The sequence below is a fragment of the Pundamilia nyererei genome, unplaced genomic scaffold (genome assembly GCF_000239375.1).
Source record: "Pundamilia nyererei isolate P.nyererei 1_Seehausen unplaced genomic scaffold, PunNye1.0 scaffold00185, whole genome shotgun sequence".
Lineage (NCBI taxonomy): Eukaryota > Metazoa > Chordata > Actinopteri > Cichliformes > Cichlidae > Pundamilia > Pundamilia nyererei.
Genome location: NW_005187586.1, coordinates 184838 through 206772, shown reverse-complemented (window position 1 = coordinate 206772; position 21935 = coordinate 184838). Strand labels below are relative to the sequence as shown.

Sequence of the window (21935 nt, the reverse complement as noted above, 5' to 3'; positions counted from 1 at the left end):
ACTCATGCAGATACACTCGTACTAAATGCATATACGTCTGTGGGGAGAAAAACATCTCAAAAGCAGCTACGAGGGCCAAAAGTGCTGAGTCCTCTTTGGCACTTCCCAAAAGCTCCAGAAGTTGAAGTGAAAGTCAGTAAGAGGACCTTTGCTGGCAGAGCAGAGCAGTTTGGTCTAGCTAGAAGAGACACAAGTTACCCAGCAGCGTTTCCACTGGCTCATATTGAGGTACAGGTGGGAGAAGGCCTCTTATGTGACTCAACATCATATGCTAGGAAGTTAATAAAATCAAACCTAATGCTGTGGAATTTACATAACTTTTATCCAGTATCCAGTCATGCATGACTGGGGCTCTCTGGTAACCAGCGGTTGCTTGGCAAAAATATTATCGAGCTGGTTGCCAAGCGGTTGCTGGAGGTTGCTAGCTGTTGCTTGGTGAAATTGGCAGCAAAGAAGGGGCTGGACCAAAACCCTTCTTACAGTTACTTTGTTTGCCTACAGCTTGCTGCAGTTAGCTGCATTTTGAATTAAAAACATGCTGTTGTGTCTGCAAACTCCTTTTGAACATGTTGGTCTAGATTGCATTCAACTTTTCAAGTTTCAAGTTACTGCTTGGTGGCTAGTTAGCAATTGTTTGCAAACAAATTGGCAACTTCAGTGCAAACTACAGGTGAACATGGCAAATTGCTAGAAACCAAATCAGTCATAAGGAAGTTTTGAGGGTGGCACCCTCTTTGTGACAGTGGTGGTGCTTTACAAAAGGCTGGAGGCAGAGCTGGAGATGGCAGAATTGAAGATGCAGATTTTCATTGGGCGTAAACGCTATGGATGGAATTACAAATGAGTACATCAGAGGGACAGATCAGGTTAGACAGTTTTGGACACAAAGTTAGAGAAGCAAGGCTGAGATTGCTGGGACATGTGCAGAGGAAGGACAGTGGATATGTTGGATAAAGGCAGGAGGAAAAGAGGAAGACCTCAGAGAAGATTCACAGATGTAGTGAAGAAGACATGCAGAGGGTTGTTGTGACAAATGCAGTGTCACAAGTTACTGAGTCATCAGGATACTGGTGTTTCGCGTGTTACAGTTAATTTCCACTCACTTATTGTTTGTAATTACCAGTACACACACACATAAATAATTTCCTTCATCTGTCTGTCTGAGACTTCTTCAGATGTGAGTCTGCCTCGCTGCCTGCATCTGTTGGCTTCCGTAACTTCCTGTCTGAGTCACTACCTGCCTGTCTGCATATCTGTCTGCCCACCTCTGCTTTTTGGATTCCTTGCCATCCTTCCTGCAGAATATTGTAGCATTTATTATCCCCACGGAGTGTTTTACGTTGCCTTCCTTGAACGTCTTATTTCACCCTCACTCTCTCCTCTCACATTCTCCGGCCGTGCACCCAATTTACAGACAGACAGGCAGGAAGGCTGGCTGAGGACTGCTGTTCCTCTGCCAAAGCTAGCAGCTAGCGAGCATGAAAGGCCACCTCTCATTGCCCCGCTTTCCCCACCGCTGTCAAAGCGCTCCACTTCACATCCACTGACAATGTGTGCAATGTACTTTGCAGCCATGCCAGCTTCATCACCACACTTCATGGCAATTGTGAAATTACTCTGGAGTCCGCTTAAAAAAACAATATAATTTTGTTATGTTTGAACTTAATTTGTTCTCTTCACCTAAGAGTAGAAAGTAGCTTTTGAGAGTTGCCTGGCCGGGACCCCGAGGAGTCAAACTGGCTTTTAGAAAAATTGGGATTTTGGATGTGGCTATGAGGCACGAGCGCACAAGTCTCCAATTCAGACCCACCTTACGTATTTAACAGCCCAGCAGTGAGACAGACAGTGTGCAGTCTGTATAAGTGTTAACGTGAATGTCAAATGAAGGCTAATTACCCATCATTCACTGCTTTAAATTATATTTGTCCTGAAGACAAGAAGAGCAGAGCAGGAAAAAAAATGAATCTGGGAACCTCTGGGAAATTGAACACTATATCAACGAGCAAATTCATTCAGCTTATGTTAGCCTGTCTGTCCAAAGGCAACAAAATCCTGCTAACAATATATCTAAGGTTTGCAACTTACCATATTATATTTCATTTGTTGGGGGAAAAGTGCAGAAATGAGATGTTTTGGATTTGCTTCTGTAGTGCACCAAAAGGCACGGGGCATTCAGGCTCGCTGTAACACCGTAACATTGTTCTGTATTGACATCACTATGCTATGTTATCAGCTACTTCTGCTAGTCATAATTCCCCTCTGTCACTGACGTCATTCACGTCAGCAGCCCGTGCAATGCAGGCTGGTCCTACCATGCCTTTATCTAATCTGTTAGGCAGAGAGACTTTTTGTCTGTCTCCGTACTTGATATTCTGATGTCAGATTGTGCGCTGGATGCGCTGTCACTCCTCCTCCCAGAACAGAACATGCAGTGATGACATTTAAATCGTTTTTACCACGCAGTTGAGACGACTGGTGCTTCCAGCTGCCTGCGCTGTGGAATGTGCCAGCAGATTTGTATCAGCGTTTCTGGCATTTATGTGTATTTGTGTGTTCGTAGCTCGAAGCATCAGAATCGCTGATGTGCAAACATTCCCGGGTTGTTTCATCCTCGTTTTAAAATTCAGCGATTGGTTTTCAGACCTCACTGAAAGGACAAGAGATGTTGATGAGAGCAGTATTCATGCTTCTGTTTAAAATTTAGCTTTACTCTGACCACCGAGAAACTGGAACTGTTGTAGAGAATAAGCTGAATTCACTCAAGTCCATGTCTTTATAAACTGCTAGTGGTGACAGTAGATGGTATAATTTGGCAATGAAATGAGAAGGTGCCAACATTTTATCACCATTTAATGAACATTACCTAAAACAACTATTAACTAAATGTGTGTGTGTATTTGCCAAGTTTCAAAGATCTTTCAATTTAGAGAAAGTGCTGTTTTGCTACTAGTTTAATTACTTTTAAGTTCTTTATTGTTGTTCAGTGAGAGAAAGCTAGTCTGTATTTGGGCTAACCAGTGCATTAAAGTCTGGTTCACTCTCCGAGGTGAAAACGTGGAGTACAACGGACACGCTGGTCCACTGTGTGGAAAAACCCCCCAAAACAACAGTGATTTGTACAAGGACCCATTGGAACACCTGCCAGTTCGTCCCATTTCAACCCCAGCCTATAAAGGATCAGTTACCTGTGTCACACACGTGACAGCCAGATCCAGGAAGTTAAAGTTAAAACTGTGATGACGCATGGCACATGTCCATAGTTATAACTATAGTCATAACTAACCTTGTACTTTTGTTACCACGTCTGGAATTACTGCTATTCTTATGCTACACACCGGCAAATAACTCACGAATTGCCGCTTTGTAACCGTATATGTTTCGATCGTTACCAGTGAAAGCGCTTTGAAATCAGATTGTGCTTTTTGATAAACCCTGTATATTTCTTTATTTTAAATAAATAAAGAAATATAGACAAGCAGAATAAAGAATATTCTGCTTGTCGATTATTTTTATGTGAGCAGAAGTTAGTAAAGAATTGGGACAGAGGAGTTAAGTTATTCAGGCGTGTTACCTCTGCTAGCATCGCGACCAAATACTGTCTGTGGCCATGTTTTATTTTATTTGTTTCTCTGTGTCACCCACTTGATAGTCATTTAATGACAGCAGGGAGGGAGCTTTTGTCATTTGCATACAATACTACACCCTTGGTTTTCAATGCATACAGCTACTGAGTACTGATCCAATACAAGTGTTACAGCTTTATCATCATCATTCATTATTTGAGGAGGAGACGGGTTTTTCATGTGTCAGGTAATGACTTTTTTGCGAGTACTATTGTTAGTGTAGTTGTACATAGTTGAATGGTGAGAAGTATATGCGTACAGTTTAGATAAGTTCCACCTTGCTCCATCTTTGGACTATCGAGAGTCTTGTGCTGCAGTAGGCTGTACGTAAGTGAGAGTGAATGAAAAAGCTCCTTTCATTTACACCAAAGGGTTCTGTCTTGGCACTGAACCAGTCAGAGTAATTTCTTTTTTTTCCTTTTTTTTTTTTTGGGCTGATACATACCACATCATCTCCCAACACAAACAAGCAAAAAACACACAGCGCTTTGATCCATCTTCACGTGCCGTGACTAGCACAGCCAGCTGGACTGTGCTGATTCAATACATTTAGAGGAATTTTAACAACCACTTCAGGAATGCTGAATTTGCAAGCAGTGGATTCCCAGTCTTGTTGGAGACACAGAGGCTTTACAGAGGGAGACACCTTCTACTGTCAACAGTTGCATAGTTGTGCAAAGCTAAAGGATATACAGTACGACTTTGGTGTCAGTAAATATCTTTATCATACTGATGTAAATATTTTGGGCCAGTATAGTACTGAATATTTGACAACAGTGTGTAACTGATATTATTTCCCTTAAATGCAAACCAATGTATGACTGCTGATGAAAACAAATGAAAGGACAAACCTGAACCTTTGAAAGAAGGAATGCTTTCGGGAACAATGGCATTCCATCTCTCAAGTAAAGATTAGACTTACACTTTATGTTGGTTCGGGACATTTTCCCTTCACAAGTGTTGTTTTTTCTGCAGTTCTTTTTCAAATTACCTGCTAGTTTTCTTTCATCCATAGATAATAGCAGGTATTTTGCTAACTCTTGGCAGCCAACATTCAAACACCACCGCCAGAAACAAATCTGAAATGTTTCCAGATAGCTGGTGATTGTGGCGTGAACAAAAACAATTACATTTTCGTGCCGATATTCTATCTTTTATCATTTGGAAAAGATTGTAACATTTGGATGGAGCAAACTACAACCAGCTGGGTTGGTGGGGGGACTGTGTGTTTAGTCTGCACCACCTGTTTGCCCTTGGACCGGTTTCTGAGAAGGTGGCTTAAATGCAGAAATGACAAGCTCCAGAAGTGCTCCTGACCTGCCTTCACATCACAGTCTGTTCCCAAAGCTGATCCATCAAGACCAAACAGCTACTCTCAACAACCGCGTCTGTGTTCTGGTCTCAAACTCGCTTCCTTGTCCTCTCAGCTCCTTCCTCTTTCTTCCTCCATGGTCCCAAAGGGAACGTCTGTAGGGACAGGTATCTCTTTATCGAGTCCTCCCTCATCTTTCTCTCATACTACCCGCTCTTCTCTTTTCATCCTTTTAGATCCTTTCTCTAGTGATGGCCGAACCGGCTGTGGCTCCAGCGGCACTAGCTCTACACCTTTCATCCACACAGACATGCGTGTGTGCTTACACACGAATAACGACTCATACTGAGATAGACAGGCGCAGACAGGATGTTCCCGTCTCTTCCCACCGGCTCACTTGCTGGGCTGCGGATGTTTTTTCAGTCCCCCTCTGTGTGTCCCCTGCTTTCTTCTACCCTTTTTTGCATTCACTCAGCTGTTATTAATAAACTTCTCTTTTCTGTCTTTGCATGTCTGTTTGTTCTTTACCCTACCACAGTTGTGGCTTTCATTGCATTGTTGTGCTTGGATCCACTGATTCATTCAAAATGGGAAATGTCAGAAACAGTTTGTGGTGCCGTGCTACACGATTTAATGTGTTTGCATGCATGTTCTCCGCAGTGCTCTATGATTTTAATTAGTAAGAGATGCTGAGTCCTTTGTAGTGTTGTAAACACAATAGGGTAACACCTACAGTTTTTATGCTCATTTTCCGATTTATTAAGTCTACCTCAACCAGTCCTCAGAAATTTCGCTCCATTGATGAGAATCACCCGTTCCACCACATCCCAAAGGTGCTCTGTTGGACTGATATCTGGTGACTGTGGAGGACATCTCTCCAGTGAACTCTGAGGGCGTGAGTGTTGTCCTCAGTGATAGGTGGCACCACTTGGACAAAACCTCCACATCAGCGCTGGTATGGGAGGAGAAGAAGTCAACACTAGAAGCAGAGGAGTCTCAGACGTTTTTTTTTTATAAAGTTCTGGAAAGAACAGCGATTGGCTTATTATGATGTATTCCGTTTCAAGTCAGAACTTCCGAGTTTCCTGTTGGAATTTTTCAACTGGAATGTTCCCTCAAGTCAGACATCCAGCTAGACAAGCCTCATCAACTCCTGCGTAACAGTCCAGGCTGGCGATAGTGGACATAAGCAGTAGTACAACAGCAAAAATTGTAACAATATACTGTATTGATACAGCAAATAACCACTGCAAATTTTTTTGTGTGATGATGCTTTATGAATACAGGAGTACTAACTTTTGATATTAAATAAATTCAAATACTCTGAAGACGGGGTCTCATCTCATTCGTCACCATTCTGAGATAACATTGGTCGATTGTTATCTCGAATCAGCTCAACTGAAAAACAAAAAAACAGCTATTGTGCTAGTTTGCTAGAGATTCATGAATGGGTCAAACTTGCTATCGATCAAAACAAGTCTGACTTTACTGGAATGTGCTCAGCGTGCTAGCTCTGACTTCCAAGGCAAATGAAATGCAGTATTGGTTAGGACTGACCTTATGTTTCTTACTAGAATTTTTTGCTGTACCATTTTAGCTCTTTTTCTTTTGTCAGTTTAACACCTAGCTTACAAGCTAAATGGGGGTGTCCAAATTCATAGGCTGCATCCTCCTGAGGCCGCATTTGTAGTCCGATTACGTCACAGCAACGTGATGAAGGCTGTCCGAATTTGTAGACTCCTCCAAATGCAGCCGACAAATGTGCTCCTTTTCCCCAGATTTGAAGGATGGGTCGGGTATATCCTTTGTGGCCCACCATATCCCAGAATTCATAGCATGGCCCAGCCATGTCCAGTTTCCAACAATGGCAGCAGCTACTTACGGGGAGATCATGGCTCAAGAGTTGGCAGTTCGTCTTGTAATCGGAAGGTTGCTGGTTTGAGCTCCGACAGTCTCGGTCGTTGTGTCCTTGGGCAAGACACTTCACCCGTTGCCTACTGGTGGTGGTCAGAGGGCCCGGTGACGCCAGTGTCCGGCAGCCTTGCCTCTGTCAGTGCGTCCCAGGGCAGCTGTGGCTGCAATGTAGCTTGCCATCACTAGTGTGTGAATGTCGGTGTGAATGGGTGAATGACTGAATTTAGTGTAAAGCGCTTTGGGGTCCATGGGGACTAAGTAAAGCGCTATACAAATACAGGCCATTTTTACCATTTACTTACTCTTTCCAGGTCGCAAAATAAACTTTTAACGTACTTTCAGGCGAGAATGTAGCTGTGTAAACTTCAAATATCTGCCCGGTTTATCAAGATATAACATATTTGCAAAAGCGCTCCAACATTGTCTGTTACCCACCAGCTCGATAGCTAGCCGGGACGAGAACAGCAAACTCCCGGCAAACCCCCCGTGGTCTTTTGCTACTCAAGTTAAACATCATATATAAGTCACTTAGATAACTTAAAAATGTTATTGTTTGGCTTTTTTCAGTGTGTTATTTGTTTGTGAGTAAATCGGTTTGGATGAGATTACAGCTGAATACACAGAAGTGTGAGATGATCGAGAATTTACGCCAGTGTCCTGTTATATTTTACATAGCAAGGAGCAGACGGCTGAGTTTATTAAACTCCACTGAGACAGCTGGTGAGACAAATCTGAAGGCTAGACTGTCCAATGTCACAGCTGCTCACTTCTGGCCTACCCGGCCTGTGGAGGACCCGGCCCATGTAGACCGCGAAGGCCGGGTCCTCAGGAGGATGCAGCCTATGAATTTGGACACCCCCATGTGCGCATTTGAGCAAAGCTAGCTGTTCCCCTGTTTTCAGTGTTTGAGTCATTCAAAGTTACCCATCTGGTGGCAGGAGCTTCAAGCATAAACTACAGACGTCTGAGTGGTGTCAGTCTAATTTAACTCTTTGACCTAATGTGGATTCTACCTCGAGTTTTTTTTACACTAGAAGCAGGCAAGCTAGCAGTGCTACCAGAAACTAGCCAACGAACACTCCAACTGCCTCAGATGATCATGAGGCCCATCGGTGCTGCCATTATCCTCACCATTCTTCGAACAAAGCTGGACTATAAAGTGACATCATATCTGCTAGTGCAAGTTGTTGCTGTGCACCTCGATTTAGATGTTTATGACCTCGCACGTTGCACCTTGAATGATAACAACAGAAGCACTGAGATTCAGCTATTTTGCAGAGGGAGACTTTCTGGGGAAAAGAATAAAAAAAAATCTGTGATTTCTTTGTTTTTGGTTTTGCACTGATGTGCAAGATTTTGTCTCAGTGGTGCCACCTATGGTTCAGGAGAATACCGCAACAGGAACTCGAACCCTCTGCGCTAACATAAATGGTATGAAACTGTGCAAAGCAACGACTGGGGCTCTTGCAGTCTTGCAGGTGGCAGAAGGCATTTGAGCTTCTTGCAGTGTACAGTAAGAGAAATGGAGAGTGAGAGAATAGAAAAGGACAATGGGTTAAACCAGAGTTGGTAATAGCAGCCACATGTCGGCACACATGCAAATGTTTAACCATGCTCCCTCCCCTCTCTGTCACAATCTCAAACATTCCCACTGCTTCTCTTTGTTTTTGTGTCTCGTTGACAAAGCAGGTATGCTTTTGTCTACACCAGAATTCCAGCAGATAGTTTAAATTTCAGTTTCACATAAGCTTGTTTTCTAAACCTTGCCGTTCCCCTCACTCTGTCTGTTTTTTCTGTCCACATTTGCTTTATTTATCTTTACAACATCCTTTCTTTGCAGCCCCCAAGGCCTTTGTTCCTGTAACTGATCCTCATTTCTGTCTCCATATTGCTTCACATGCAATCAGCATTTCCACTCTGGCGGGATAGAAATAACGGTGAGGCTTTGAAGAAGTGCAGAATAGTAGAGGGGAAGCGGGTGAAGGAGTTCGCTGAAGAAACAGGTGAAAGAGAGAGGACAGAGTGGAGGGGAAAAGATACGAGTGGAGGAATGAAGGAGAAACTCATGGAAAGTTGAAACAAGGTTGCCAGGACGTAGCCAGACTGCCAGATTAGAGCACAGCACACGTGTTGCTGTCTGGGATTTATGGATTGATGTATCAGTTTTATCAAGAACCTGATGTGGAGATAGCTACAGCCTCAATGGTTTGCTTCATTCACTGCACAAACTCTGACAGAGCCCTGTGGCGAGCATCCACGTTTGGCTTGGAGATCTTGAAGGTTCTCATAACCTGTGCTGAGACCGAGTCCAACCTGAATCACATCTCTCCTGTCTGCAGAACTGATTATGATCTGAGTCCGTCTGGTCATTGTGAAACTGTCCCAATGTGCGCACACACACACACACACACACACACACACACACACACACACACACACACACACACACACACACACACACACACACACACACACACTATGGCTGTAAAAAGTCAACCACTAACCTCTCGTGCCTCTTCAGCTGGATTCCAGACACAGATTGTGTGCAGAGCCATCTAAACACTGCTGCTTTAAAGTGTCAGTCATTTAGCTGGTGTCAGATGTTGGGAAAGAATGCGTGCTTTCAATTTTAATGTGATCAGTCACGTCTTTTTCTGCCCTTTTCAATTTAATTTAAAAAAGAAAAAACTCATTTAAAGAGCAAAACAAATGGTTTTTTTTAAACATCAGGGTGTTTGGTTTAATACTTTGACAATATTTCTAAAATAATAGGAATAGATTCAAGAAGGAACTGCAACAGCTTCTCTATCAAAAATCTTAATTCCTCATATCCACGTTGTTTTGTTTTTCTATTTTCTATTAAAAAATATAGTAGGCAGAGCTCTCAACAACTTCCTGGTTTTATCCTAAAAGCAATTAAATTGACCCAATACCATGGCTTTTGGAAACATTGGACTCTGAGTGAATCATTACCACAAAATGAACAGAACTCACACTATCACATCGCTTATAAGATGCTGTATACACTTTAGCGACATACATGATCAGTTGCTTGTCTAATCATTGAATCACATGGCACCAACTCAATGCACATGTCAAGACGACATTGAAGCTCAAACTGAGCATCAGAATGAGGAAAGAAGCACGGTTGTTGATGCCCTGGGCTGGTCGGAGTATTTCGCAAACTGCTGATCTACTGGGATTTTCCCACACAGCAATCTATGGGGTTTACAGAGAATGATCTGAAAAACAGAAAACATCCAGTGCCTTACTGTTCTCTGGGTTTCAGGATGGTGGTGTAATGATCTTGACACACTTTGTGCCCCACTTAGTGCTAAATGTGCATCATTTAAACCACAGTGTGCCCATGTTTTGCTTCCAGCGGGGTAAACCGCCACAAAGTTCATGTAAATCATCTAAAGCAGGTTTCTTCTTCTGTACTCACATGGCCTCCACAGTCACCAGATCTGAGCAGAGCACTTTTGGGATGTGGCCGACAAATCTGCAGGAATTGTGTGATTGTGTATCATATCAATATGGTCCAAAATCTCGGAGGAATGTTTCCGCCCACGTTTCAATTCTGCGCCACGAAGAATTGACGCAGTTCTGAAGGCAAAATTGGTCCAACCTGATACTAGCAAGGCGTACACAATAAAGTATGTGTGTCAGTAAGTGTATATGTCTGTGCTGTTTTTATTTCCATTTTCTCTCCTCAAGACACTTGACCTGAAATCATTTCACCTGCAGTGATTGCTGACACTTGCAAAATAACTGCTTTCAAAGTTAAAATCTACACTTTAATAGGGAAGAAACCAGAAGAGGAACTGGTCCTCTTTCGATTGGTCACTTTCATAGTATCCTAGCAACAATGTGGATTTTATTTTATACCGGATATGCATTTTGGAAAATTAAGTTCCCCAAATGTATTATTAACAGTTCGTGTTTCCTGTGTACCACTGGCTGCACTCACACGTATTGCTGGGTAGCTTTGACACTGAAGAAACGATGGCTCAGTTCTTTGTTCACATATTAAAATATAACCTAATAATATAAAAGCTGGATCTGTGCTGCCTTTAATCAGCAGCCAAGCCTAATAATAATAATCTCCAGATTTAGTTTCACATTTAGTTTGTCTGGAGTTCAAACAGTAGATGCACATTTATCACCTAGAGAGCACATTTTTAAAACCAGGTGTAAATGGGCTCAGTGTTGTCTCAGGAAAAAAATACCAGTGCAGATGAAATGGGTGATTCATGCACCGCAAACCAGAAAATCATGCACTTCCAGAGTTTTACTCGTCTATTTTCCTCTTTTTCTTCACATGAACACTGCCTCATTGAGGAATATTTTCTTCTATTTCTAGCTGTCTCTCATCTTTCTTCTTGAGCAATCTAACAGTTTCCTCTTCAGCTGCATGTTTGGTTTGGACTTTAAAGAAATAAACTAATGTTTGCTCGGTCTGCTGACCTCCTCACTTCACACATTCCTCACTTATCTTTCTGTGTGCGCTGCACACACATGCACAAACCTGTATAGCACTAGTATTAGTCTCTGCTTTCCTACAAAGTTAAGAAATTTACCACGACCAGCTCGGACTTGCCAAAATTAAATAGCAAAGTTTTGCTTTGAAAATCAAACATGTTTGTATCCTCTTGACCTCCTGGCCGGTCCCCTCTGAAAGCATCCCGAGAATGGATTTATTTGCTTTCAATAGCAGGCTGCTGCGGCTCTTTTTGAACAAGGCAGATCAACTAGATTATATCCTGATTTTCAAACACAGTAGCAGAATAGAGCCAGCGGAGCAGACATGTGGATGTAAGAGAAAACATTTAACTGTCTTTTTTTTGGCCTTGAATACAACCTGGCAAAGCAGCCAGCCTTCATTTAACTAGGAAGCAAGCAATCAGTAAAAACAACGGCAGATTAAACAAGTAACTCAATATCAAAATGGGAGACGCAGTGAAAAGTAACCATAATGACTCTTTATTTCTATTTGACGTACAAAAGGCACATTGTGGATGGTTGATGTATCTTGGCGTAGTCTTTGGATCTGTTGGCTGACTGAGTAACCGCCGTTTGGCTGCGAGAGGGTGTTGGGGCGGTTGGCTATCAAAACCACCCAGCCTCCAGGCTGCTCCTGCAGACCTGTGGTGCTCAGCTGAATGATGAATCCAGTGTGAAGCCTGCATGTCTCACATTAGTGCCCACCACTAATGAAAACCAGGCATGATCCAGGCTGCATTCGCTGCCTGGATCTCTTCCCGTGTTTTAAATTGGGAATCCACATTTTGTTGTACTGTAATCAGGGAATCGTGATATTATGAGGGCTCATACACCATAGAGGGAGGCTGGAGTTTGTTTATATAAATGGAACAAATACAGATGCTACTTTTAAACAAGCTTTCCAGAGGATTCTTTGACCTACTTTTATGTGAGTTTATTCATCGGTCCACCTTATACTGGCAAAATATTCTAAACACTGTCGGTCCGGTTTGCAGCGTCATGTTGAATTCTGTCTTTAAAAAATCTGAGATGCCTTTTCTGTGCTTTACTGTTTTAAACTTTTTACAAGATTAAAAGAATGGTACTATTGTAGAATAGAATATATCAAGGATAAAAGATCTGATGTCTCAACAGGACCTGGAAAAACTAGTCCACACATTCATCTTTAGTAGGCTTGATTACTGTAACAGCATCTTTACAGGTCTACCTAAAAAATCAGTCAGACAACTACAGCTCATTCAGAACTCTTCTGCTCGAGTCCTCACTAAGACCAAAAAGTGGACCACATCAGTCCAGCTCTGAGGTCTTTACACTGGCTGCCTGTCCGTCAGAGGATAGACTTTAAAGTTCTGATGCTGGCCTATAAAGCTCTGAATGGTTTAGGACCAAAATACATCAATGACCTCCTGACCCAGTATGAACCTTCCAGATCCCTCAGGTCATCTGGATCCGGTCTTTTATCAGTTCCCAGAGTCAGAACCAGACACGGAGAAGCTGCATTCAGCTTTTATGCTCCTTATATCTGGAACAAACTCCCAGAAAGCCTCAGATCAGCTGAAACACTCAGTTTATTTAAATCCAGGTTGAAGACTCACCTGTTCTCAGCTGCATTTGAATAAAGCACCAAATCCACACTTTAAGCTTAAATTTCAAAACTTACATTTAACTACTGATTTTATCTACTGTTCTGATTTTATCTGTTTTGATTTTATATACTGTTGTTTGTTTGTTTGTTTGTTTGTTTGTTAATTAGTTAGTTAGTTTATTTGCTTGTTTTAATCAATTTTAAATCATGCTTTTTATTTGTTCTTGTTTCTAATGTCTCTGTAAAGCACTTTGAATCACCTTGTTGTTGAATTGTGCTATACAAATAAACTTGCCTTGCCTTGCCTATTGTACTCCTACATCTATGTGTACACATTTTTTAGACCACTAAAGCAAATAATACTTTAAATTTCGCATTTTTGAATTCTGAGAATTCAGAAATGAATCAAGAGTAATGTTCAACCACTGAAACTTAATTTTTCTGGTCAGGAATGTTTCATATGGCAGTGAATCAAAGTCACAAAATGAGTCTGAATGTTGAACAAGCATTTTCAGTACAGATCTAAGGCTACTATAAACACATTAACTACAACTCCCTGTTGTAATTACTACATTTCTGTTTATACATGAATTAAACAAAACAAAAGGGTCTTGTGGCATTGGCCTTTATAAAATCCACTAAATGTATATTTAAAAAGGAAAGAGGAGACTGGAGAAACACCCTTCAAGCATGTTATAATTGTTGAAGTTGCATACTTGGTCCACCAGAGGGCAATCTGCAACTTCCTTGCTGGCAACAGTGTTTGGATTGCCACAAAAAACCAGCTGATCTGAGTGGAGTTGGACAGACTCGAAAAAGTTAAATAACGGCACCTAAAATGTGTTTTGTGTTGAATATATATCCATATCTGACCTTTTTGATCACCAGATATCGGTATCAGTCGAAAACTCCTGTATCGTTTGGGCTCAATTAATGATACATTAATTTCATAATCGTGTCCCCCAAGCTTTTTGGTCCAGGTCCAGCTTTTCAGTTTTCCAGCTTTATGGTAATTGCCCTAAGCTTGGCCTGTCTATCCTCAACGCTTACACTGAAGAGTCCCATGCAGTCAAAAATGTAGCAGTGAACCAGCGCAGGTAGACTCGACTGGTCCAGACTAAACAAAATGAAAGCAGTTAAATTATATGATTAAATAAACCATGGCCCGGGCCTCTGCTTTGTGTCATTTTCTGTGTTTTTTGTCAGTCTGGCATGGATATCTGTTGGATGACGTTTTTGTTATCAGAATAGATGTGAGGATGGATATTTGGCTGGAATTTCTTTGGGAATAGTTTTATCAAGATCACTGTCTGGTTTGACATTCGAGTGTTGTGCATTGTGCCAGAAATGTTCACATTCAACACACATCACAATTCATAAATTCATAAATGTTGATATGATTGATACACTTTCCTCTCCTTTAGAATTTGCTTTTATTGTTGCTCACATGCTATCTGGAGCTAAATATGCACTGCATGCAAGCCAGCCTCAGCGAACTCTTAAAGGGTTCAGAGTATTCCCCTGCCCCCGAATAAACAGGCAGGGGGGAAAACTCTTTGAGTGTTTGACTCATAGCAGGCATCTCCTCTGTGTATTTTTGTAAAGCCATAAAGAACAGCATGTAGAGAAGTGCACAAGTCAGCCATTATTTCTGGGCTCCTCTTGAACTGGCCACACTCCCCCCAAAAAACTCCAGCTTTGTTCGCTTCTTACGTCTCCCACCTTATCTCTCTCCATCTCCACAGTCTATCACTCACCCGGTATGCAGTGTCATTACTATGGTATTCCATAATACATAATACATGTTGCAGCCACAGTTAAATGTAGTGTTTTTTGTCTTTGGTACAACAGATAACACATCAAACACCATTCAGTACCATCAAAAAACCTTATCACTTTGATCTGATCGTAAAGAGCGTCATTCTCTGCACAGAAAGACGTGAAGCACCCTGGTTTTGAAGCATATCAATCCTTATAATGCATATTTTCTTCTACATTAGCTCCCTTTCAGCAATGATAGTATTGAAATTGTGTGAGGTGACTAACAAATCAAAATGAACTGGAGCTTTTCACAGTGATTAGTTTGACGACGACGAAGGCTCGTTTTGCTGTGATCATTCAGATCACATTCAGTTACAGAGTGACTCAGCAGTGACTTGCAGATGTTTACATGAGCTGAATGGGTGGATGCTCTTTCATAGATGCTGAAATATGATGTAATTATAACATGAAAAAAGATTATCCTATGCCCACTTATTTGTGGTGTTCCTCAAGGATCCAACCTTGTCCCACTGTTGCTTAGTTTACACCTTTTATGTTTAACTAAAGATTAAAGCACAGCGGTTCATTAGTAACCAATTTCATATGTAGATTTGTTAAGCATTGCATTGTAAATTAAAAAAAGAGTCTCACTGTAGATTTATGTATCTTGTTTGCTACAGGTGACCTATCTGGGCAAGGTGACAATCTCTGGGACGCAGTTCCTGTCTGGCTGCACAGAGTCGGCGGTGGTCGGTCTGGTGGAGCATCGCGCCCTGGCTCAGCAGCAGGGCACTTGTCCGGCTAGCGGCTCTCTGCTGGAGATCCGGCCCTTTCAGGTGCGTCTTCACCACATGGACGATCGCGGAGAGGCATCAGTAACCATGGACACCTACCAGGTGGCGCGCATCGCCTACTGCACAGCTGACCACAGCGTTAAACCCAACATATTTGCCTGGATCTACCGGGAGATCAACGACGACCTGTCCTTCCAGATGGACTGCCACGCTGTGGAGTGCGAGAGCAAGCTGGAGGCCAAGAAGCTGGCGCACTCGATGATGGAGGCTTTCCGCAAGACTTTCCACAGCATGCGTAGCGACGGCCGCATCCACAAGAGCGGGTCAACGGACGACTTTGCGGAAGACTCGTCCACCCCCGAAGACTCTACCCCAGACGATGGTTGAACTAAAACACAATACAATAAACACAAGATCCCCATCCTAACAAAGTGAGGGCTGACTGGAAGGATGGACAGATTACCTTCTCTCTCTCATTCTCCCTTGCTATTTTTCTGTTATCTATATGAAATAAAATGAACTGACCATATGAACCAATGCACCCAAGACAGTGAAGTAGCTTTTAACTATCATAAAGGAAGTTACGAAACAATATTTACATAGAGGAATAGCAAAGTGCTGCCCCATTTTGAGTAAATACTCAGCAAACAGGCACCTTTATAGTTGTTCTCAGTTGAATCTCTCAGCGTTTCCATTTGCAACCCCTGTCAGCGCCTATCGTTCCTTAACCTTTAGATCAAGGAAACAAAGAAAACAAAGTTAAGTCCATGTTCTCCTAGCACCAGGTCAGAATAATCTACTGCCACTCTTGCCATGTAGGGACTCAGCAGAAAGATGTCTGGTCCCAACTCAGAGTTTATATGAGACTGTTGGAGCACATACATTCTTGAAATGTTTGATTATGTGGAACGTAATGCCTTCAGCCTTGGCAACAGCAAACGAGAACGTGAAAGTAAAGCTAGGCCTTTACGCACTGCTCATATCTTTGCTATCGTACCTTAGTCCGAACCCTGAATATTATTCACAGAGCATAGCTGTTGATTCATTTAGACGATAGAGCTACTGCCTCTGTCTCTTAAAAAAGATTCAGAGTACGCGTACGGCACCTGGGAGAACATAGGTGCGAAATGTCTTTTAGAAGTTCTCACTGGAGTGAAAGCCCAGCCCCGTCCGAGACACCTTAACCACCCACATCCGACTTCTGTTTTAAGTATACCAAAATCCAGGCTCTCTTTTGCCTGTCACATTATGTGCCTCACTTTCCTCTCACATAAGTTTGGTCTCTTACCCAGGTCCCAGTGTGTATGCGTGGCCGCGTGTCTGCTCACAAGGTTTCATCCTACTCTTTGTCGGTGTAATTCCCAATTCTGTACTTTGTGTATATGGGGTGTACATGCGAGTGCTTGCAACTGTGTGTGTGTGCATGAAAAAGAAAAGGTAAGAGACGAGGAAGTACAATTCGTATTGTACGATTAGCTAGAAGTGAAGAGAGCATCTGCTTTTAAAATCAGACGTGGTACTACGACCATTTGCCAAGTTTACTCAACTCCGTCTTGTACCAATCAAAAAGATAAGAGCGAGTGATTGAATGTGCCAGTCACACTGAGGTTGTAAGACCCCCTAAATCACAGCCATTCGAGATATAACGACTTACACCTCCTGGCCTCTGCTGAATGTATGAGTCCGACATACTGTGAGCACCTCACAGCATCTCCAGTCACGTCCAGTCTCCCGTAATCTCCTCGTGCTCTCAGACAGCTCTAAGGGGGGGTGCTGCTGTGGCCCCGCAGGCAGTCGGCCAGTGACCAGCTGTCTCTGTGTGCTCTGTGTCATCCCTCCGAGTGACTGAGGCACCGTTGTGGAGGAGGAAAAAAAAACCCAAACTCTTTCTTCTTTTCTAACTGAACTGTCCTGAACAGACTGGAAACCATCGGTTGGAAATGGTCTTCAGTCAGCGACTCCAGCAGAATATTCAAACTTGTGTAAAGCTATACAAATGTTACACACATGTTGTATTTGATTCTTGCCTGATAAGCTTATGTAAATACAAATGTATCACTTCCCAAATATTACAGTATAAATGTCGATAGCTATTTTAAGTAATAAAGAAAAAATGTTGAGAACCATCATACAATACAGAAACAGTATTATAAAGCTTACTGTGAATAATAAGTGGAGAGCCTGATAGTGGTGGCTGTGAGTATGTGTGTGTGTGCACGCGTGTGTGTGTGTGTGTGAGGAAGAGATTTTATGTGTTTGGGGGAGTGCTGAGTATGGACAAGGCCAGAGGACGAGAACAGGAGAGAGCGTTTCTAAAGCTGTAGATTATACTGTGCCATGTCTGTCTGGAAACTCAGATGCGCTTTAAATGTTTAAAAAAATGTTACCGTAAGTGTTTTCTATACAGTGTTTGCAAAAATCAAAAATAATTGCATATAAAGTATTTACCAAGACCGAGCGTACGACAGTGTGGTCTGTTCTCTCTCAGTTTTCACTTCTGTCTCGTGTGTTCCCCCCTTTCGCCCATATCTCAGCAAAAAGACGTTTTTTTGTTCTCCAGACTCTGCTGTATTTTAACCTGATGGATTCCCCGCTGAGGCCGCATGTGGGAGGATAAATACAAGGCATGCTCAGTTTCAGAGCAAACAGAATGGGTAACCAGATGATGTTCTGACGAGGTGCCAGGACAGATGTACACCATAACCTCAAGTGTCTGCTTATCCTCCATATGTGCAATGTTTCCACGCTTGATTGGGTTTTTTCCTGAAACCTAAAATGTATAAAAATCTCTTTTGTGGTGCATAATGTGCTGAGCAATTCCAGCATCTCCCACAATGCTCTAAACATACTCCTAAAAATAGCTTTATGGTGTGTTTCAGGTTTAAGTGTGACACAGCCACAGCCTTGTCCATCCTCTGAGGAGGTTTTTTTACTCTCCCCATTCTTCACATTCCTCAGACTTCCTCAGATCTTCCCTTTTATTGTGTTGTGCTGCTGTCCTCTCTGGCAGAATGTGGCAGCCCCCTTTTCTCTACAAAGCGCCCACATCAATAACAAGATAACTGCTTGCTCTCAGCTTCCGTGGCAGGCGATCATTTTGCGTCTTAAAAGCTGCAAAGAATTGGATGGAAAATGGATGCTGTGAAGAATGTAAAAACATGTGCAATGTGAACACTGCCTCCCTCTGGCAGGCAGAGCGATTGCTTCTGCTCTGAAGGTTTTTTGTTCAAACAGGCTTTTTGCTCTTCTGATAAACTCCCCGTGATGATAATCATTCCTTTCATTTTGGTTACAGAGAAACAGATTTTCTTGCCATGAAAATCACAGCCTCATTTAAAACAGTGGTGCATTTTAAGGGGAAATAAATGCACAGTCTTTATCTCCAAATCTAAGCTATGGTTTTGTTGCTGTTTTCCTCTGTTAATAAACTGAGTTTTGCAGCATCAGCTGCAATCGTGCAATAATTCACCCACAATGCTGATAATCATCGCTTTAATGGAAGTTTTAGAACAGTGTCAACAAAGCCTTCTGCCCCTCTTCTCTTCCAGCTCACTGTACACAAGCGTCCCTGTTTGGATGCTTCTTTGTCTTCGATCTGTGCTGAGCACACACCCACCCAATTGCTCTTGACTGTGCTCTTGTGTCTGACTGGCCCACTTCGAGCAGTGCATCAGTGCGCTGGGGCCCTGTGAGGCCCAGAAAGAGGCCACCCCGGCAGCTTGCTCTTCTGCTCCTCTCAGGCGTCAGTCAGTCAGTCAGCTCACAATACCACACTGTTACCACTCCAGCTGGCCGCTCTTCCTTCTCCGAGTCCCAGAACCGCCTGTCTATCCACCCGCCAAGGTCCTACACGCTTGAGGTCCGGCTGGGGAAGGGAGCCAATCTGGCTTCTGATCAGATTCCTCTATCTCCGCCTTACTTTGCTTATTCTCTCGGCTGCTGCCACCCAAGCAGGGGGCCTGGGCCTCTTAGAGAGAGAGAGAGATTGTGTGGTGCAGTACAGTAAACACATGTGTGTAACGTGTATGTGTGAAGTGGAACTGTGCACATTCTTTCGGCCTCTGGCTCGACTTTATAAGGCACACTTTTCATTGCATGAGACGCAAAACCTTGAGTGGTTAAATATGGTGAAAGAATTTTAAAACCTTTTTAGAATTTAAAAACCATCTGTGGTGAGAGTAGGAATACATTTCCTGTAGGAGCCAAAAGAAAAGAGCTGACATGTATAGGTTCAATTTTACACAAGCAAAACTAAAACTGTGTTTTCCTAATCATGCACCATTACCACCTTCATGCTTTGCTTTAGCTTCTACAGTTGCCACACATCTGCAGGCTGCTTTGCAACCCGTCTCAAGCCGTGCTGCTCCCATGCATGCTGTCTTGCAGCTGCTCTCCCACATGGAAGGTCATAGAAGTCCCAGAAAAAAACTAATTAGTGTATGGAAATGATGATCTTCTTTTGGACTATAGTGGACTTAACTGAATTAGTGTGTCTCTGTTTTTCTGTAGCACCAATAAATTAAAAAAAAAAAAAACCCACATAGCTGTTCCAGGAAACTTCAGTGAAAACTACTGGGAAATTATCAGGAAAATATTAGATCTGGAAAAGAAACCATGACAATGCTACAAATCGCAAGACTAGTTTAAAAAAGCAAAACTAAAGTACTGAGTAATGTATCCCCCAGACCTGAGCGTGAATTATTTCTTTCAGACATACAAAGCATTTCCTCTGATCATATCCAGATCCCCCCCCACTACCACGCATCCCTCCTGTTGGATAGTCCCTGAAGTCTTCATGTGATTTAAGATTCCTGTCATAATGAAATGTGGACTGGAATGAAGAGGGGGTGCCTGCGCCTGTCTGTCGCAAGCTAAGACTCCCTCTCTCTTAACCTAAACCCAGAGGATTCAGCACACATTGCTTTTGCTATTGCTGCTGTAATACACGTAAGTCACATACAAATGAGATGCTGCCCTGAATCCCTCGGGGAAATGTCTGGACTAAGATCCAGGGGTAGCTGGTTTCTCAGGAACAAGGGATAAAGCTCTGAAAGAACAATAAGCTAAAACAGATCCCGAAGGAATGTCAGTGGCTCTGTCTGTAAAATCCCACTGTGTACTGTTTTTCTTATTATTGCAGGCCGTTACATACCTACTGTTATGTAGAGGTTTCATAGAAGTACGCTTGCAAAGGCACTTGCCCAAGATTTATAGTTTTCTGAACAGGACAAGCGGCCTGTTTTAGGTAACATGTAAGATATTCCAGCGTCCAAACCTCTGACACAGCAGAGAACTGTGATTGGACAGCAACCACGTGTCTGGCAAGATGTGGCTGTGATTTAGTGGTAGGTGTTGTGCTTGCTTGATTTCTGGAGTAAGATTGGCAGTGTAAGCAGCCTTAATGTAGCTCAGCACACACAGTTGGAAACAAGGGAAAGCTATACTGTCATTTAAAGCAGAGACCAAAGGTTTGTCTACCAGCAGAGATAACAAAAGTGCAGACATTCTTTACTTAAGTAGAAGTACAAATACTTGTGTTAAAAAATACTATGGTAAAAGTTGAAGTATGGACTCATCTTCTTTACTCGAGTAAAAGTGAAAAAGTCTGGCGTGCACGCAAAGTAAGACATTAGGTCTTTGAAGTATGCATCTCTTAGCTATTTTTGTGCAAAGCTAACTGAACCTGGTGCTATATTAATGTAATAATAAAATAATATTAGTACATAGGAACTCTGATCGGCTGATCTATGCTAAGCGCTGCTGCTCTGAGCTTTACTGCTCTTTGTAGTTATACACAACGAGATGCAAGCACATGTCTCATGAGCTATCTGGCTAAATTCTATTCCCTTCACTGACAGTATACTGTTTATACTGTCTCTACACTAGACGGTTATTCCTTTGGTATAAAGGTCGAATAGATCTAAACATCATAACTGACCATGAACGCCACAGCTGCTCTGCAGCAGTCCGAAACACTGTTCTTTACTTAAATTAACCACATTACTGCAAGCTAACCTGTTAATCAAGCACTAAACCGCCGGGTGTTTTCATGCAACCTTTGAATAACACATATAATATAAAGTTCCAGTTTATCAAATGCCACGAGCAGCCCTTACCTTTGAAAGCAACCTCTCGTCTTCTTATCTTCTCCTGTCTTTCTCTTATCATTGTCCATCTCTGAGTAAAGTTATCTCACACTCTTTTCTTTCTTTTCATTCCCCAAACAGTTTCAACACTAGTTTTTTATATAAATCTGTAACTTAGCCCATGTTCAGAAAACATGCTTCTGCTTTATGATTTCTTTCTTTATAACTTCAGACAAAAACAGATTTGGACTGTTCTAAGCCAGAGGTAGTAAAAGGAAAGAAGGGGTAAGGAGACACAAATGAGAGCATAGAAAGTGGAAAAGAATGCGTGAGGACAGTAGGGGGAAGGGGGGGGGG

At 42.4% G+C, this 21935-nt stretch overlaps 1 protein-coding gene across 2 annotated transcripts in view; it reads left to right on the top strand.

The window, feature by feature from the left end:
- pid1 (phosphotyrosine interaction domain containing 1) overlaps positions 1 to 17950 on the top strand; it is a 32550-nt gene extending 14600 nt beyond the window's left edge. For both annotated transcript variants that reach the window (XM_005746895.2, XM_005746896.2), the window contains exon 3: positions 15379 to 17950. In XM_005746895.2, the coding sequence (XP_005746952.1) occupies positions 15379 to 15879 (501 nt within the window). In that variant the 3' untranslated portion in view covers positions 15880 to 17950. The remainder of the gene's footprint in view (positions 1 to 15378) is intronic.
- The last annotated feature ends 3985 nt before the right edge of the window (positions 17951 to 21935 follow it).